Source organism: Haliaeetus leucocephalus, unplaced genomic scaffold, assembly GCF_000737465.1.
Source record: "Haliaeetus leucocephalus isolate CR32 unplaced genomic scaffold, Haliaeetus_leucocephalus-4.0 Scaffold273, whole genome shotgun sequence".
Lineage (NCBI taxonomy): Eukaryota > Metazoa > Chordata > Aves > Accipitriformes > Accipitridae > Haliaeetus > Haliaeetus leucocephalus.
Genome location: NW_010972709.1, coordinates 1,448,688 through 1,465,527, shown reverse-complemented (window position 1 = coordinate 1,465,527; position 16,840 = coordinate 1,448,688). Strand labels below are relative to the sequence as shown.

Sequence of the window (16,840 nt, the reverse complement as noted above, 5' to 3'; positions counted from 1 at the left end):
GGCCCCGTGGCGGGGCGGACCCGCGCCGGCCTCCCCGCCGCCGACACCGCCTCCGTTGCCTTGGCACCGGGGTGGGATGGGACCGGGACCGGGGCCGGCCCCGGCTGGGAGAGGACCGACCCCTCCCCAACCCGAGCAGCCCCGGTTTAAGGCCGGTTTCCCGGTGGCGGCGGAGAGAGAGGGACACACACACACACACGAAACCAGCACCGCCCGACCCGGAGCAAACTTGGTTTTGTAAGGGCACCCCGGTGTGCTGCTGCCTTAAGGTGGGCTGGGGGAGAACCCCCCGGGCCGGTCCCGTGGACCCCCGGTTCCCCCCGGGGCAAGCCGAAGCACCCACGGCTGGCAGGACGCGGGGGGGGCCGGGGCACGGAGGAAGGATGGGGCAGTGGCCCCAGTGCTTGGAAGAGGGTGGCTGGGGTCCCCGTGTCCCGTTCTCCCCCCCCCCAGATTGCCACAGGCTTCGTGTGCCAGGGCCAGCACAACCACAACACGCAGCCCAGCATCCCTGCGCTAGGACTGGGTTGCTGGGGAGCAGGCAGATTTGGGGGGGGGGGCTTAATGTGCGGGGGGTTTTGTGCCACCCAAGGGACTGCGGAGGGCCAGCGGCTGAGCTGGGACAGCCCGCGGCAGAGGCACAAGCGGCGTTTTGGAGGTGCCACGTGGACAGGGCAGCTCAACCCGTGGGGGTCAGGGCAAGGAGGGGACACTGGTGCAGCCCGGACAGTTGGGGGGTGGATGGGGAGGGAGAGGAGATACCTGCACCCCTCTCAGCAAGAGGTACCGGAGACGCACCCTGGGAGCATGGGGACATCCCCATGGTGTCCCCTCAGCAGGACAGGCTTAGCAGGAGCTGGCGGCAGAGAGAGGCGAGAGCCTGAGGGTGAGGCAGCTGCAATGGGAGACAGGACCGAGGAAGGGTGTGGAAGAGGAGAAGGGTGTCTGGATGTGAGCACCCATGGGACGTGTGTCTCTACACTGCCCTGCTTCTCCCTGACACAAAGTCCTTCCCAGGGGAGGCACAAGGACACGTTCTCCACTGTCCATGCCTGTTGCAGCTTCTCCCACCAGCCACAGGCATTTCAGCAAGGCCAGGACAGGGACCAGCTTGCTCCCCAGTGCCCTGCATGGGAACGATCACCTGCAGCCAGACCTGATGCTGGCAGCTCCCAGCAGGTCCCCAAACCCCCCCTGCTTTCCCCTCCACCTGCCCAGAGCCTTCCAGCCCCAGCACGACCAGGTAGCACCCAGCAGCACCCACCCGTGCCGCAGCATCCCAGATCACACCCAACTGCTCTCCCACACCGGGCCGGACCCCAAGGGCAGCATTGGGTGCTGTGCCCAGGGGGATCGGCTGCCGGCTCCCTCCTCCCTCCCCGGGCAGCCGCTGGGGCTGTCAGCTTTATTTAGAGCTTCACACAAACAAACAGCAAAGATATCTGAAGTGACTTGGCACCGTCAATCTGCGCACGGCGTCAGCCTGCGCGTGTTCCCGCCAGCCTCCCCCTCGGCCCCAGCTACGCCCATGTGTTGCATCCAGCCTTAATTTAGCTCACTTTGCTGCTGGGAGCCGGGACCGACCTTCCCCAGGCATCTGCACCGCACCTCCCTCCGGGAGCTCCGCGGGGCAGCTGGAGGCCAGTGCTGCTCCTACTGTAAAATAATTTGTGGCCAGCGTTGCTCCTGGGGAGCCCAGTGCAGCAGTTGTTGTTATTTCCCCTTTGCACAGCTGGCGAAGGCGTGAGCAAGCAGCAGGGACCCAGAGGAGACATTGGGTTTGGCCTTTGGCCTTTTGCACATGCAGCGTGACTTAGAAATAAATAGTTCCTTTGCACAGGGATGGGACATGGGTTTAGCAGTGGTTTGTGCAAGCCTTGCAGCTACACCGCCACGGGCAGTGCATCCCACCCAGACCAAATCTGGGAGGCAGCACCCTCGGGGCAAGCAGGTGCCCAGCAAGAAGGAAGGCGCTGGGGACGCGCTGCTGCCGTTCACAGCCACTTTCATGGTTATTTTTAAATGGAAGCACAGTTCCTGGAGGCCTGGCTGACTTCAGCCTGTCTGGGCTGTTCTCCCGCTCAGCACTGAAGGTTCAGACAACCTGTTTCGAGGCGATTACAAAGCGGAGACAGCCCGTACGCAAGCAGCCGCCGCAGAGCGCTTGGGAAGGAAAGTTAAGAGCTTAAAAAAGCTCTGCAAGAGAAGGTACCGCGGCAGAGCAGATGGTGCAGCGTGAGCTTCCCGGCAAGAGCTGCTATTGCTCCCCATTAGGAAGCATATGGGCAGGCTCAGCTGCCTCCCCTCCTGCCCACGGCCCTTCCACTTGGCATCGCAGGGGCCGGCTCGAACACGGGGAGTTTGGAGGATCCATCCCGGGAGGGCAGCCCCTGCCCCACGGGCTGGCAACGAACCTGGGGAGAGGAGCGCTCCGCTCCTTTGCGTGCCCGAGACGGAGCGAGAGCACAGCATTTCGGGAGGTGCAACGCCGTCATTAGTAGCTCCCTTCTGCACCAAACACCCACGGCGAGCAGGAGGCTGCTGCACCGTTTGGCAGGGCAGGCAGCGCTGCCAGCACTTGCTCTGCCAGCATCTTCATCCTACAGCTCAAAACCCCTGCTCCCCTAGGGATGATTTTGGAGCCTGGGTCTCCCCGACCCTGAGAGCCATGCAGCAGCCGATGTGGGGGACCGGGACAGCGTTTTTCAGGAGAGCTTTTTAAGAATAGGTTGTTTTTCACAGCTTTGAGGCACAGTGAGGAACTTGCATCATGCTGCCAGCACCCTGTTGGGGAAGGCACATGCTCTGGCTGGTCTGGGCTCACCCACTCCCTGCAGGGTTGGGTGCTGGAGGGAAGCTGGGCCAGGCAAAGGCTCCAGCCAGAGCTGCCGCTGCTCCCAGCAGGGACCCAATGTGCTTTTTGCATTTCCCCATTTTCAGCTGGGCAGCTCTGCATGGGCAGCGGGACCAGCTGCATGAGTGGCTTCCTCCCCAGGAGGAGGTGGGGATCCTTCCCTGCACAGGGACCCCCGGCCAGGGCAGCAGCACCCCATCTCTGGGAGGGACCCAAAAAGACCCTCTTGTCTGAGCCCTGCAGCTTCCAACAGGGGAAATTACAGCCTCACCAGGGCAATCCCAGCTGAAAGTCTTGCAGCACTGGTTTTGCCCAGACTGCTCTTTCATCCCCTAATTAGCAGCCTGTCTGATCCCCTCCCAGCACTGAGAGCCCACGGGGAGAGCAGCAGCTCACTCTGCTGAAGGGGGATTCACAGGTGACGGGAGAGGTTTGAGTTCCTGCCCTGCAGTGCCAAACCTGGGCCTGTTAATGAGCCATGTTTCACTAATGATGGAGGTGACTGCAGTTCTTTCCCTGCCCAGGACTTTTCCCCTTGGGATCCCCACTCCCCAGCCCAGCATGGTATGGCACATTGGGGAGGTCACCTATGGCCTGACCAACTGGCCACGTCACACCAGGACACAGCGGCTATCCCAGAGGGCTTGTGGGCTCAGTTCAGCCTCAAAACCCAAACCAGCAGGGAAAGCTTGGAGATAAACATAGGAAAAACACCAATACTTTGGACATCAGCCTAGAAATCACCCTAAAACAAGCATCCAGCAGTGCTGTTTTGGGCCACAGGTGCAGAACCGTGCCCAAGCACCAGCAAGCAGCCAGCACCTATGGGAGCCCTCCCCAATAAACCCAAATAACACATTGCACACCCCTGACAAGGCACTCAGGGTTGCAGGCACTCACTACCCCAGGGAAGATCAGAGCCATCCAGTTGTGTCCTGGCCCAGTCCCAGCACCCCAGGAGATGCTGCTTTCATAGCTCACCCCAACAAAATGAGGTGTGTGACCACATCAGAGCACTGAGCCCAGCCCCAACACCCGCACGAGGTCTGCTCCCATGCACACAAGCCAGCACAGCCTCACTACAGCCAGAGCACAACACGTGCACAGGGCTGGGCACGCTCACCCCATCTGTCCTCCAGCTCCAAAGCCAAATTTCAAGACCCCTCCAGCCTACAAGCCAGGTGGACACATCCTACAGCCCTCCTGCCTCTCCCCAGCACCCTTCAGGCTTCAGAGTCAGCACCCTCGCAGGGCTTTTAGCTGGGAGAAAAACACACAAATGTCTTCTAAAGTAGGTAGCACCAATTACACTGCTGATATTTAGGGCTTCCAGCACAACAAATGGAGCTTCAGCTTCATTAGGTACCATGCCAATTTAATCCAAGACATCCAGTACAGAAGCAGCTTAAATTAGTTTATCTGATATTAACTTACAACAAGCAATATGTTAACATGAGGATGGAAAGAAGTGACCTGCAGCCAGCCCATTTGCAAGGAGCAGCACACAGGAGCAGTCCAGCCGGACCGTGACCCAGAGAAGGGACAAAGGCAGCAGGCACCCCCAGCAGGAGCATCCCAGCCCTACAAACACAGATTTAAGAAACAGGGGTGTGTAGCATACCTGTCTGCTCACTGCACAGTCCTGCTGCAGCACCCACCACCATGAACACCTTGCAGCTGAAAATATGGGTGCCCAGGCACTCCCTTATGTGGGAGAGGCCCTGGGGGGGTTAATGAGCTGCAGGTGCTTTGTTAAGGCTGCGATTGCCAGAAGAAAGGCAGGTGTGGGCTGTAGAGGCTGCTGCGTGAGTAGCCTGTACATGAGCTTTGTCCCTTACCTTTTTTTGGGGGGGGGCTTACAGGAACTGTCTGTAATTGCTTTGGTCAAGATTTGATTGTGTGATTTAGGCTTGAGCTGAGATATCACAAATATTTCAGGTCCTTGCCTGAGCTCTCGAGCCCCAGCGGTGCAGATGGTGCCGGGTGTGAGCGGGGAGGAGGCAATCCCCGGCACGGGGAGGGGGGGTTCTGAGGAGGCCACCTCCGCGCACGCCGGCCGGACCTGACGCCTGTTACCGCAGCCTCCTCGGGGACCCGTGCTCCTAATTGCAGCCCGCTTAATTTTAGTGGCCTTTGAGTGCTCTGCTGCGATCAGCTGGTCCTCTCCAAGTCCATAAAATAATTTTCAGGGAGGATGAGGGAGGGATGCCGGGACTGCCAGCCCCACGCTGGCCTTCGCTGGGATGAAGCGACGCTCCGAGTGCCCTCATGGTGTTCACGCACCGTCACCCTGGGCTTTGGCAGAACCGGCAGAGCCCGGCCAGCGTCAGACCGTCCACCGTCGTCCGCCGGGCAAAAAAAAGAAGCATGTGGGCTGCAGCAGGGACCATATCTGCACCGCAGCTCGCCCGTCCGTGGGCCATGCAACGCTCCCAGGCTGCTCCCACTCAGCAGCGGCACCCTGCGAGCTGCTGCAAATTGGGTAACTCGGCCAGGCTTCCTTAATGCAGCCCTGCAAGCTTCCGACTGGGGGAATTCCTCCTGGCTGTGTCAGAGCAGGAAAGGTGGTTTATATCCTGTGCCTGGCCTGGAAGTGGCCCAGGCTGACCTGGAGGCAATGGGCAGAGGGATGGGGTTTAGGATGAAAGTGCTGACGCACTGGGAAAACCTGGCTGCGCGGGGCAGCTCGGAAGGATTGGACCCGGCAGGGCCGGCGCTTGGTGCCCGGTTAGCTGCCGTAAGCAGTCGGAGGGCTGTGATGACCTTTGTTCGCAGGCAGGATCCTGTCCCTTGCTCTGGAGGAGGATTTGCTCGCCGGCTGTGGGTGCAGCGGGTGAGCAAAGCCCGAGCAGTCCCACGCTGCAGCCTCCTGGGTCCGCAGCACGTGCACAGCACAGGGATGGGGATCGGGGTGCGAGGCAGCTCCCACCCAGGGCAGCTCACTGGGGGGCACAGGGTGGCCCCAATCTTGCACCCCTTGTGCCAGCGGTTGCAAAGTTCAGGGGCTGGGGGAATATCCGCACGGGCTGGGGGGCACAGCCAGGGCTCACCCCAGCTCTCGTGGGCTCCAGAGCCACAGGCTGCCACGGTGGCAGCTGAGCTGTGCCTGCCCTGGGAACCTTCCCCATCCCAGGCTGGGATGGAAGGGATGCTCAGCCCCGGGAGCAGCGGTGCTGTGGACGAGAAAGTGGCAGGGAGGGGAGGGGAAGGGATGCCAGGGCAGCCAGGGAGCTCCAGCTGTGCACAGGACATTTTGGAGCTGGGTGTTAATTGTTGATGGGCTCCTGGGAGCTGTCTGAGCCAAAGCCTCCATCCCCGCTCCGGAGGGGGATGCTCTGCACCGCGCTGGCCCGCAGGGAGGTGGTGGCGGTGCCGGTACCCAGATCCCCATGACGCACAGGTGGCTCCCCCCAGCCCATGGCCAAATTTATGTACTGGGGGCTAATGGGAAGCCTTGTCACGCTGACGCCAGACAAATTTACTTCACCCTCTCGAGCCTCTGGAGCTGTGGCTCTCCCCAATGGGCCAGGTCCCTGCCAGAGCTGCTGGCGGTTCCCCGCATCGGATGCAGCCCATCCTCCTCCGGCTGCCCCCTGCTCTTAACTTGGGGGGTGCCAGTGCCATGCTTGTGCCCAGGGCTGGACAGGGACCTGGCGGGACAGCCTGGAGGCCGAGGGCTGCGGGTGGGTGGACGGGGTGCAGGCTGTGGGGGTGCACATGCGGACTGCGGGTGCCTTTGAGCCTACAGCCCCATGGAGTGATGCTAGGGAAGACCTTGGTCTCCCCTTGGCGGTACCACTAGGACCATGGCAGGGTGAAGAGCCTGGCCGAGGGAGAAGTGATATCATCTCGGTTTTCTTCTGCTTTTTTTTTTTTTTTCTGCATCCTCTCAAAGTTCTTTGTTGATTGCAAATTGTTATCATGAAAGCGCATCCAATGCTGCAATAGCAGATAATGCTCCGCGCGCTCTCAGGCACGGCTGCTGTAACTCATTGCAGGCTGAGCTGCCTGATAAAGTCCTGCGGCAGCTGCGGATGAAAATAAAAATGCTAACGCGGGGGGATTTATCATGTTAAGCTATCTCAGCCCATCGCTTCCTGCTTGTCAGAGCTCTCACTGGAGGCACTGGGACGGTTGTGGGACTTTGAAGCCAAGGCTTGGTGGAGGGATTTGTGCTGTTGGATCTTGCCCGGCCAGGCACTCGCACCTCCGGAGCCAGGGAGATGCCCCAGTGGAGGGCTGAGCCAGGGCGCATGGGGTGCGGGAGACCTGGTACAACCCCACGTCACCCTTTACCGAGTGTTATTTTCAAGGCTGCTGAGAGATAACAGCGTGGCTGGCAGCGAGGGCTTTTACCACGATTATTTGTGCAAGTGCCGTGTCTAATGCATGGCGGTGAAAATGGCAATTGCATGGCAGCTGGGATGCAGGGGGGATGCAACCCCCCCGAAACGACCGGACCCAGCCCTGGAGGGGGGTTCCTGCTGTCTTGACCAGTCCCCAGCACCACCAGTACCATCCCCAGCCCTGACACTGGGCTGTCCCCGTGGTGGCCATCCCCAGAGTGGCTGTCCCCACAGCAGCCTCGCAGCTCGGGGGCCACGTGCCGGAGCTCGGGGCTGTTTGCTTTGGCCCCGTTGAGACCAGGCACGTCCATGCTGCCTGAGCCAGCACTCCCAGCTTTGCAGAGCCAGGGCCATGCTGGTCCTGCTGCTGGGAGCTTGAGGAAAACGCTTCTGCAAGGGGTTTGTGTTGTTGGTTTTTTTGTTTTTGTTTTTTTTTTAAGCTGAAGGGCAACAAAAAAGCAGGAGGATTAATTCTAGCTCTGCAAGATCCACCATGCTCCTGGTGAGTGCATTAGTCCCAAGGGTCTGGCCTGGCCCTGATAAGGAGCTGCAAATCAGAGCTGTGAAATGCTGCTGTCTTGCCCCGGAGCTCGGTCTCGAGGCTGGTGGGACTGGCACGACGCGGGGACGGGCAGCTGGGCCACGGGCCAGAGGACTGCCGGAGCTGTGGAGGGGGCTCAGGGATTTAGAGGGTCTGTGGGATGTCTAACAGGTTTAGAAAATATTGCCTGGGATTATCTACTAGCAGTGGTGGCCAAAGAGGTCTGAGCTGAGACCAGCTGATGTCTCCTTTGGGGGGGGTGCCTGCACATGGGAAGCCTGTTCTGCGGCTGCATGCAGGTGCATGCATTTGCATATGTGTGCGTGTACACGTGTGCATGTGTTTGCTGTGTCCGCACACATGTGCATGCATGTGGAGCGGCGACAGCTCTGGGATGGGGCTGTGGGTGCGAATGGGGCTGCTGGCCTGGTGGTACTGCAGGGTCTGAGCCGTGCGTGGACCCCTGCGGCTGCCAGCCCCGTGTCGGGTCTCGGGTGCCAGGAGAGAACCAGGAGAGCCAGTGGCAAAGCATCTGCCCTGCGACACGCACGAGGGATGCTCCAGCCTTCATTGCGCCGCAGCCCTTTGAAGCGGCTCCTGAACGCCAGCATTAATGATATCCACCCAATTAGCCGCTGTGAGCTCTGCCTAGCCCGAAGGATTAGCAAACGAAATCATCATCCCAAGGCATAAGCAGTTAACACCACTAATTAGTCATCGTGTGAATCCTAACCCAAACACTAACCCGGGCGCAGGCAGGGGGCTGCTGCTGCCCACCTGGCCAGGGCCCCCCTCGGCTCCTGGGGATGGGAGCTGTTTACGGAGAATTTGCCGGGCTCGAAGATACATTATTTTTACACGTTGCCATAGTTACTGATACCATTATAAAATTAAGCCTGAACCTTGCAGAAGAAATGGATCTGTCAGAAGCGATTATTTTAGCGAGCGCGTTGTTGATCCCGCCGCGCTGCCCACCCCGCGGCCGGCAGCGAGGGGCCGAGCCCAGCCGGGGCGATGGAGCTCCCCGCCGAAGGGTCTGCAGGGGCCGCAGCCCGCTAACGGGCACGTCGCCGGGCCGAGGCGCCGGGCAGGCTGCCGGAGCACCGGACTCGCCTGGCCACACCATGTTGGGAGCCGCCGGCGCCGGCACAGCCCCTCTGGGCTGGCAGCACCGTTGGGCACGTCTAAGGCGAACAAAAGCCCCGCTGAGAGTGTGCTTTCAGCCCGTTCCATGGCTCCCTCCCGCAGCGCCTGCTTTCCCCATCCTCCTGCCTCTCTAAATATTTTTTCCTTTCCCTGCACTTCTCCTCAGAGGGACACTTGTGCCAGGCTCGGGGCACTGCCAGCACCGGGGCCGCCGCCAAGCACAGCCAAGCTTTAAGGTCGCTCCGTGCCAGGAGGAGCAGGGAGCCCTGGGGACCACCGCAGTGTCCTGCCCTCGCTGGCTGATGGGGACACCCTGTGCTACCCTTGGGAAGGGGAGCTCCCCAGAGGGTTTCCCCATCCTGAGCAGAAGCCCCTGGCTCTTTTCCCCGGGCAAAACCCTCCAGAGTATCCCCAGGAACGTGAGCGGCTCACTCCGGGCACGATGCACATGTGGATGTTGGGGGGACCAAGACCATTCCAATGTGCCACCGACAGTTGATCCAACATGGAAAGCCCCGGGCATCCCCAGTGCAGGCAGGACACCCCTCCTGCCTGCCTTGGGACCCTCTTTCGGGTGCTGGCAGGACTAAGCGCCGCAGCTGGATCTGCCCTCCCCGAGCCAGCTCAGGAGGGCGATTGTCTCTGAGCAATGTCCCGTCAAACACCAAAAGCACAAAATGAGTCTTTCTTAAGCACTGGATGTTCCTGTTTGTCCCACGGTCCTGGAAATCCCTCTTTAATAATTGCCAGAGTCTTGGCCTCCACGACATCCTGCAGCGAAGGTCCACATGGGCCAAAGGAGTGTTGGGCACAAAGGATTTCCTTTGAAACATGTTTGACACTTTCATTTTCACTGCCTGCCCCCAGGGTAGAAGATAGAAGAGATGGAGAATGGCCCGAGGGCAGCCCCCATCTGCCCCACAGCCCCTCAGCTCCAGGGATGTAATGAAAATTCCAGGCTGGGCAGAGAGGTTCCCAGTAGCAATAGCTGCAATAGCACAACCTCCTATTAGACACCAGAGAATCCACACAGACAAGCAGCATCCTCCAAGCACCTCCACCTCTCCTGAGCTTGAAGTCCTGGACCGCAGCCCCGGGGGTCCTGGTTCACTTCCCCGTGGCCGCAGGGCAAGGCAGCGGCATGGGCATGGCTGGGCAGTGCCCGGGAGCCCACCTCCTCCCCAAATACCCCGGGGGGTCCTGCAGGGCACCCCAGTACCATGGGCCAGCTGTCCCATAACGCGGCTTTCACTGGGGCTGTGCTTGGGGGGACTGGAAAAATCTCTGCTGTGCTGGCGAGAGCCCTCACTACATCAGGAACCCAGGGGGAGGACGAGGCTGGCAGTGAGGCTGTGGCACTGAAACAGTTCCTATGACAACCCCAAATCCCAGACCTGTTTATCCCCTTTAATAAAAATCCACAATAACCGTGAAACTGGGGAATAAGATTCAATAAGTAAGATGCGAAATAAATCAGGAACAGCGTAAAGCATGTCACCGTTTTACTTTGGCTCCATTCCTTGCTTTCCAAGGAAAAGCCTGAGAAACGAGGAGCTGCAAAGGGGTGAGCTGGCCGGTTTGGAATTGCTGGGAGCAGGGTCTGGCTGTGCAGCATTCCAGGTCTTCTCCCTCCAGTTCCCTCTCCCAGCAGGAGTGCAGCCCAGGGCAGTCAGCGGGCACAGGCAAGACCTGCGTGGTGTTTCTTGGGGACAATCAAAGTGTCTCTGAGACCCTCTCACCCTTTCCAACCCCCTCAAAGCTCCCCAGCTCTTCCTCCAACTCCTCATGCGGCTCCCCGTCAATGTCCTGGCTCAGCACCCCCATGGCATCACCTGGTCCCCAATGGCATCACAGGGTCCCCATGGCATCGTGGGGTCCCCATGGCACCACCGGGTGCCTGTGGCATCGTGGGGACCCTGTGGGGTCCCTGTGGCATCGGATGCTCTTGGACCCATGACTGTTTGGCTAATGGCGACGTGCAAAGAGACCAGCCTGTCTCTCCCTGGGGATGGGCTGGTGGCCACCACGGTCTCACGGTGGCAAGGACAGGGATGGAGACAGGGATGGGGACAGAGCAGGAGCGCAAGGGCATCTTGGACAGCCACAAACCGGGCCCTTGGCTGGAGCTGCTGCCCCATCAGCCACTGGAGGGGACAAGCTGGAGCGATGCCGGTTCCTGAGAGACACGATGGACCCTGGGCACCCATCCCTGAGAGAGGCACTGCCAGTGTGTGGGGGGGTCTCTGCTTCTCGCTGTGGAGCTGGAGCATCCCGGGGCAGGGCAGGAGGCATTTATCCCTGTCTCTCCCCTTTTCTCCTCGCTCAGCCCTGGCTCCAGCACAAGCTCAGCTTTGTCCCGCTCCCCTGCGAGCGCTGCCAGCCCTCTCCTGTCCCCCCAGGACACCAGGGAGATGCCCACATCCCCCTGCTTCAGCCAGCCCCATGTGCTAGCTGAGACCATATTCTTCCTCAGCATTAATTAAATCATTACTCCCCCTCCCCTCGCTGCTGGGGCCAGCCTCCTCCGTCAGTCAGTCGCACTCTCCGGACTAATTGCTCTCTGTTATTCCATGTTTTCCATCAGAAGCTCATGCTCCCCGTTGGCTCTTGGCACAGTCCACGCTGGCTCCCCAGCACGGCACGGCACGCACTGCTGCCCCGGCAAGACCCTGCCAGGCCTCTTGCCTCGGCACCTCCAGGAGCCATTTCCCACCTCCCAGCACTGGAAGCGGAGCAGATGCTGGGGTACCCCCCTGAGCATCCCCTGGCCCTTCCCCGGCTCCTGCTTTCTGCTTCTCCCCAGGGTGGGGGTCCATGCAGACCCCCCTCCATGGCACAGCCCAGCTCAGCCCCTCCTCAACCCTGTTGCTCGGCTTTGCTGTCCCGCGAGGTCCTGGCACCGGGCTGGTGGCAAGCAGGAGCAGGACCCCGCACCGCGCTCCCCTGGCTCACAGACCACGCAGAGGAAAAGCCTGGCTAAACCCCCCGCACCACCACCCACACGCCGGGAACTTCTCGCCACAGCGGGGGCCCGCTGCCAGACCCGTTTTGCCAGGCCTGATCTGCTCCGCTTGCACCCTTACCCCGGCACGGCACCATGTGGGTGTCCATGGAAAGAGTCCGGCACTGGGGCACAGCCCAAACCCCGGCTGGAGCTGGTGTGTCCCCTCCCCGGCTGGCATGCCGAGCCTCTCCCCAGCACCTATCCAGCCACCACCTCTGCTCCGCACCGCGGCGACGCTGCCTTTGCCCAGTCCCGGCTGCGGGCAGAAGGAGCCCGGTGGGTACCGGCCAGAGCATCGCCCAGTGCCCACCGCAGCCATCGCAGCTCTCGACCTGGCACAAGCACCCAGCTTTCTCACTCGAGCACCCAGCGGGTGACTCAGCGGGACGTGACACCCAGCAGACAAGCAGTAAATCCCCAACCCCAGCATCGCCTGGTGCTGACCCCCAAGCAAGCGCAGCCCCCCAAGCGAGGTGCTCCCCGGCACGCTCCTACCTTGTGTCTGCGCTCGGGTGCTTGTTTGTGCTTTCACTGCCGGCACACCCTGGGCTGGTGGCTTAAAGGATTTTCCTATAATAACTACCAAATCCCTCCCCTGGGCAGTAAGCTGCAGACCTGGGCCCTTTCCTAGGTACAGAGCGCTCCACGGTGCTCTGCTCGCTCGCTGCTTTGCATATGCTTTTATCAAATTGGATTTCCCCCCTCCTGACCCAGCCCAGTGCTTAAAAAGCCCTAAATCCCCTTGAATTTAATTTCCCCTTGTCTGCGAGGTCTATCCCCAGTTTCAGTCTCACCCACATATTTTACATACTCCCGCTCGCGATCCTGATGTGAGCTTTCTGCAAGCTTCGGTGTCTTCCCTGCGCAAAAGCTGGGCAACCCGTGTCCTGCTCAGAACAGCCGCCACCTCAGCTGGGAAACGAGCCGCTGCCCAGTGTGGCCATGGCTCCACTTGGGACCCGGTGCTACCGGAGGTTTCACCCCGGCACCCTCACCCCACGGCCCCTCGCTGCCGCTGGGGCTGGTGCAGAGGGGTCCAGGCTGGGGACGGGTGCTGGGGGCGGTGGTGATGGACCCCTACCCTGGCAAACTCCCCCCACCGCCTTGCCCGCAGGGTGCTGAGCGCCCCTGAGAAAGAAATGACACAAAACTGTCCCCAGGGCACGTCCCCCAGAGCAGGAGATGCTTATTCACTCATGCAAATGAATTTCAGTAGTGGCTCCTCTCCCCCATAACAATTCTCTCCCCGAGAGGATCTCTGCTGGCAAGCAAGGCTCCCCTGGGTACGTACACACACGCTGCTATTTCACGCTGTCTTGTTTCACTTCTCTTTTTGATTTCAAAGTAAAAAGTAGATAAAGTTGGAAACCGACAACTGCAGCAGCTTTCAAGGTTACAGGCAGCAGCGGCAGCAGAAACAGCAGGTTACTCTACCTGAAAAGCGTGTTTCGCCCTTAGCCCGTGCCCACGAAGGGGGGGGTGTTAGCTGGTGGTGGCACACGGTGCGGTGGGAGCACCTGCCGTCATGGGTGGGTGGGTGCCGGCACGTCGTGCCGGGGTGCATCCAGGTGCTGCAGCTGTGGCCGGCGTGGAGCATATGCTCTGCGGCTTCCCACCACCATCACACTCCGTCCTCGGCTGCCGGCCGCCTGCTGTCCTCGGAGGTCGGCACTGAGCACGCGTGCACGGAGCAGGAGACGTGCATGGAGCAGATGTGCGCAAAGCAGATGTGCACGGAGCAGATGTGCACGGAGCAGGGGTGTGCGCGGAGGAGATGTGCATGGAGCAGGGAATGAGTGTGGAGCAGGAGACTTGCACAGAATAGGGGTTGCGCATGGAGCAGATGTGCATGGACTGGCTGGGGCCGGAGCAGGAGATGGGCACGGGTTAGGGAGAAGGGGTGGAAGGGCAGGCAGGCTGGTGCCAGCTGCCCTGATTTTAACACAGCAACAGGAGCCGTGTTCCCAAATACCGGCTCCTTCGGGAGGGCAGGGAAAACCAGGCAAGGGCCGGTCCTTGGCCCATGAACTGCAGCAAAGTGGCACCGAGAGCTGTTCCTGAGAGCTGCCCTGTGCGTGGTCAGAAGATGCAGGTTTGGTGGGAGCCAGGCAGCCACCCTGCCCGGGGGAGCTGCCCAGCAGCACGGTGGGAGGTGGGAGCTGCCCATGGGGCTCAGCACGAGCCCGGCAGCAGCACGGGGTGAGCTGGGACGGGGCTGCAGAGGGCACGCGTCTCCCAAGGACCCTCGCTCGGAACACAGCGGGACCGGACGGCACAGCTGTTTGCTGGCTTTAATGAGGATGGGCTCGGTACGGTGACAAGATAACACAAATAACAGACCTGCTGAGCCAGGAAAGTGCCAGTGGTGGCCCGTGCTGGCGGAGACAGGCACGTGTGAAGTCCTCTTGGTGTAATCGGCACCGAACAGCTTGCACAAGGCAGAGGTGCTCAGCCTCGTGGCTGGATCCCGTGTTCGAGATGGCTGCTGGGTCCTGGGAGAGCTGCTGCTGAGCCCTGGCACGGTGGGGGCTGAGCGGCCCTGAGCCTCAACCCGGCACCGCTGCTGAGATGGAAATGAATTAGGGGAGCTTTGCCAGCTCCGAGCACAGGGTGCTGACCTTGGGCTGGGGCGTGCCATGCAAACAGATCCACTTCTTCTTTATTGTGGCCTGCAGAAATGTCCCTGCTTCCTCCCCCGAAATGGGCTCTTTGGCCTTGCAGGCTGCGGTGCCACACATCACTTGGCAGCTACCCTGATGCTGGCGTACTCGGAGCAGGCTGCGCCGGGGGTCCTGCTGTGCCGCGGGGCTGTGGGCAGGGGCTGGAGATCGGCATAGTGGATGTCATTGTCCTCCTTGCTGCTTTGCTGCAGAAGTGCACACAAATGGTGAATGCCATCACAAGAAAAATCTTGCAAAAATAACCCGAACGGTAGGTTCAAGCCGGGATGGTGGTGCCACGGCTGCGCAGACGGCCCCGCCGTGGTGCGGAGCGTGCTGGGACCGCGTGCAGGCAGCTGCTGCTCCCCCAGTGCCCACCCTGGCCCCGGAGCCTTGCAGAGTCCCTGCAAGCCGGGGCATTGGCATGGAATGCTCTTCCCCATACTCGTGGCTCACTCTTACCTGGCAGGGCAGATGTGAGGTCTCTGCATCCATGATTTCGTTGCTGGGGGGGGGGGGAGGGACACCCCTTGAGGCCAAAGGAAGCCAGGTGCCCTCCCCACTCCACTGAGCATGGCGCTCCTCTCAATTCCCCTCCCAAATTTTAGGTGGGCTTTGTGGCACATGGCCACACACAACGCCCATGCTGAAGGCAGAGAAGAGGGACAACATGCTGTCTGCCCGCCTGGGACGGGCTCAGACACCACGGTGAGGGCTGCAGGGAGCTCCCCAGCGGTGGGTGCTCCCCACCACGTGCTCCTGTGAAATGCAGAGAGAAGTGATGGAGCGCAGCGATGCGCCTGTGAGTAAAGGACTTTTTCTGGGGATAACCACTGCTTCGGAGGGAGAGGAAACCAGGATAAAGCAGGTGGATAAGGCAGTTCGCTCACCTCGGGGTGCAGAAGGAAGAGGTGGTGCGTACGGACCTGGGGGTGCCGGGGGTCCCTGCACAGCACCGCAGACGGATGGGCAAGAAGCTGCCCACGGCTGCCAGCCTGGCCAGGCGCTGGCTCTCTGCCTCGCCTCTGCGCTTCCTCCTGTAGATGCAAAGGGTGACAAAGAGGCCAAGGAGGACGAGGAAGCAGAGCAGTACAGCTGCAGCCACCATGCTGGGAACCAGGGCTCTATCTGTGGAGATACAAGGCAGAGCAGGCAGAGGGTGGTGGGCAGCTTGGGACCCCGCCGCAGGCAGGATGGGGGCTGTGGGATGGGGACCCTGGAGACCAGCATCCTGCTGGGCTGCACTCACCATGCAGGGACACCACCGTGCCCTTTCCATGCCGAAACATCTCCACACCGCTCACCATTTTGTTGAACTTCACGCAGTAATAGGTGCCGGCATCCTCGGGGCGAACATCCCTGATGCGGATGCTGAAGTCTGTGTTGGAGTGACTCACTACCCGTGTCACACGGGGGAAGGTGCCCGTCTGGTCATAAACGGTCTTGTTCCCACTGCCCCAGCCCTTCAGCCACTTCACGGGGCCGAGGGGACCGGCTGCAGACATGGTGCAGGTCAGGGTGAGCGTCTCCCCCGCTGCCACCGACACCTTGTCCTGGGGCTGCTGCAGCTCGAAGTCCGGACCCACCTGGGCACCCGCACCTGAGCACAGCGACAGGAGGGTTTGGTGCTGAGCGACGGAGCGAGGAGAGGCCTCGCTCCGCTCATCCCGAGCGGCACGGGCAGAGAAGCCCCAGCTCGCTCCGAGTTTGCAGCAGCTCAGCTGAGAAATATCCCTGGATATGGCAGAGACAAACCGCAGGCGCTGGGAGCAGCGGGAGTCGGGTTCAAAACGAACAAGGAGCAAATTTGCCTCCCCTGTCGTGTCGTTAACAGGAGGTGCTGCGGGTGCTCCGACCCCAGAGAGGTACAGAGAGCGCCAAGGGGAATTCCTGGCAGGAAAAACTCCCGAGTGCTGTTAAACATTAACGCCCCGGCTCTGTACAACAGGAGTCGAGATGACCGGGGCTCTGCGAGGAAGCGGGGTTCACGGCTCGGGGGCCAGCCGGGAGCCGGCTCTGAGCGGGGATGTGCAGCCCTGGAGCCGAACGCAGCCCCCAAACCCCTCCTGCCCCCCAAACCCCTCCTGCCTAAAGCCCCCCCCGCTACCTTCGACACCGGCTCGGCGGGGCTCGGGGCTGCACGTCCCGGTGCTCGGCGCTGCACACCCCGCCCGCCTCACCCCCCAGCATCCCAAAAAGGCGGTCGGAGGAGGAAAGCCCCCCGTTCCCCGTCCGTTACCGATCTGCCGCGGCCGCCGGGCCTCTCCCCCGCCGTCCCCGTTCCCCCCG

General features: G+C 61.1%; 2 protein-coding genes across 2 annotated transcripts in view; both read right to left on the bottom strand.

The window, feature by feature from the left end:
* The window catches only part of SIRPA (signal-regulatory protein alpha), a 26,196-nt gene extending 11,890 nt beyond the window's left edge, over positions 1–14,306 (bottom strand). Inside the window, exon 1 of the mRNA XM_010569438.1 lies at positions 14,232–14,306. The gene's annotated coding sequence lies outside the window, so the exon portion shown is untranslated. The remainder of the gene's footprint in view (positions 1–14,231) is intronic.
* Positions 14,307–14,618: 312 nt separating this feature from the next.
* LOC104833180 overlaps positions 14,619–16,840 on the bottom strand; it is a 2,796-nt gene continuing 574 nt past the window's right edge. Inside the window, exons 2-5 of the mRNA XM_010569757.1 lie at positions 15,801–16,314; positions 15,442–15,679; positions 15,014–15,056; positions 14,619–14,757 (exon numbers count right to left, since the gene is read on the bottom strand). Coding sequence (XP_010568059.1) covers positions 14,629–14,757; positions 15,014–15,056; positions 15,442–15,679; positions 15,801–16,314 — 924 coding nt within the window. The 3' untranslated portion in view covers positions 14,619–14,628. The remainder of the gene's footprint in view (positions 14,758–15,013; positions 15,057–15,441; positions 15,680–15,800; positions 16,315–16,840) is intronic.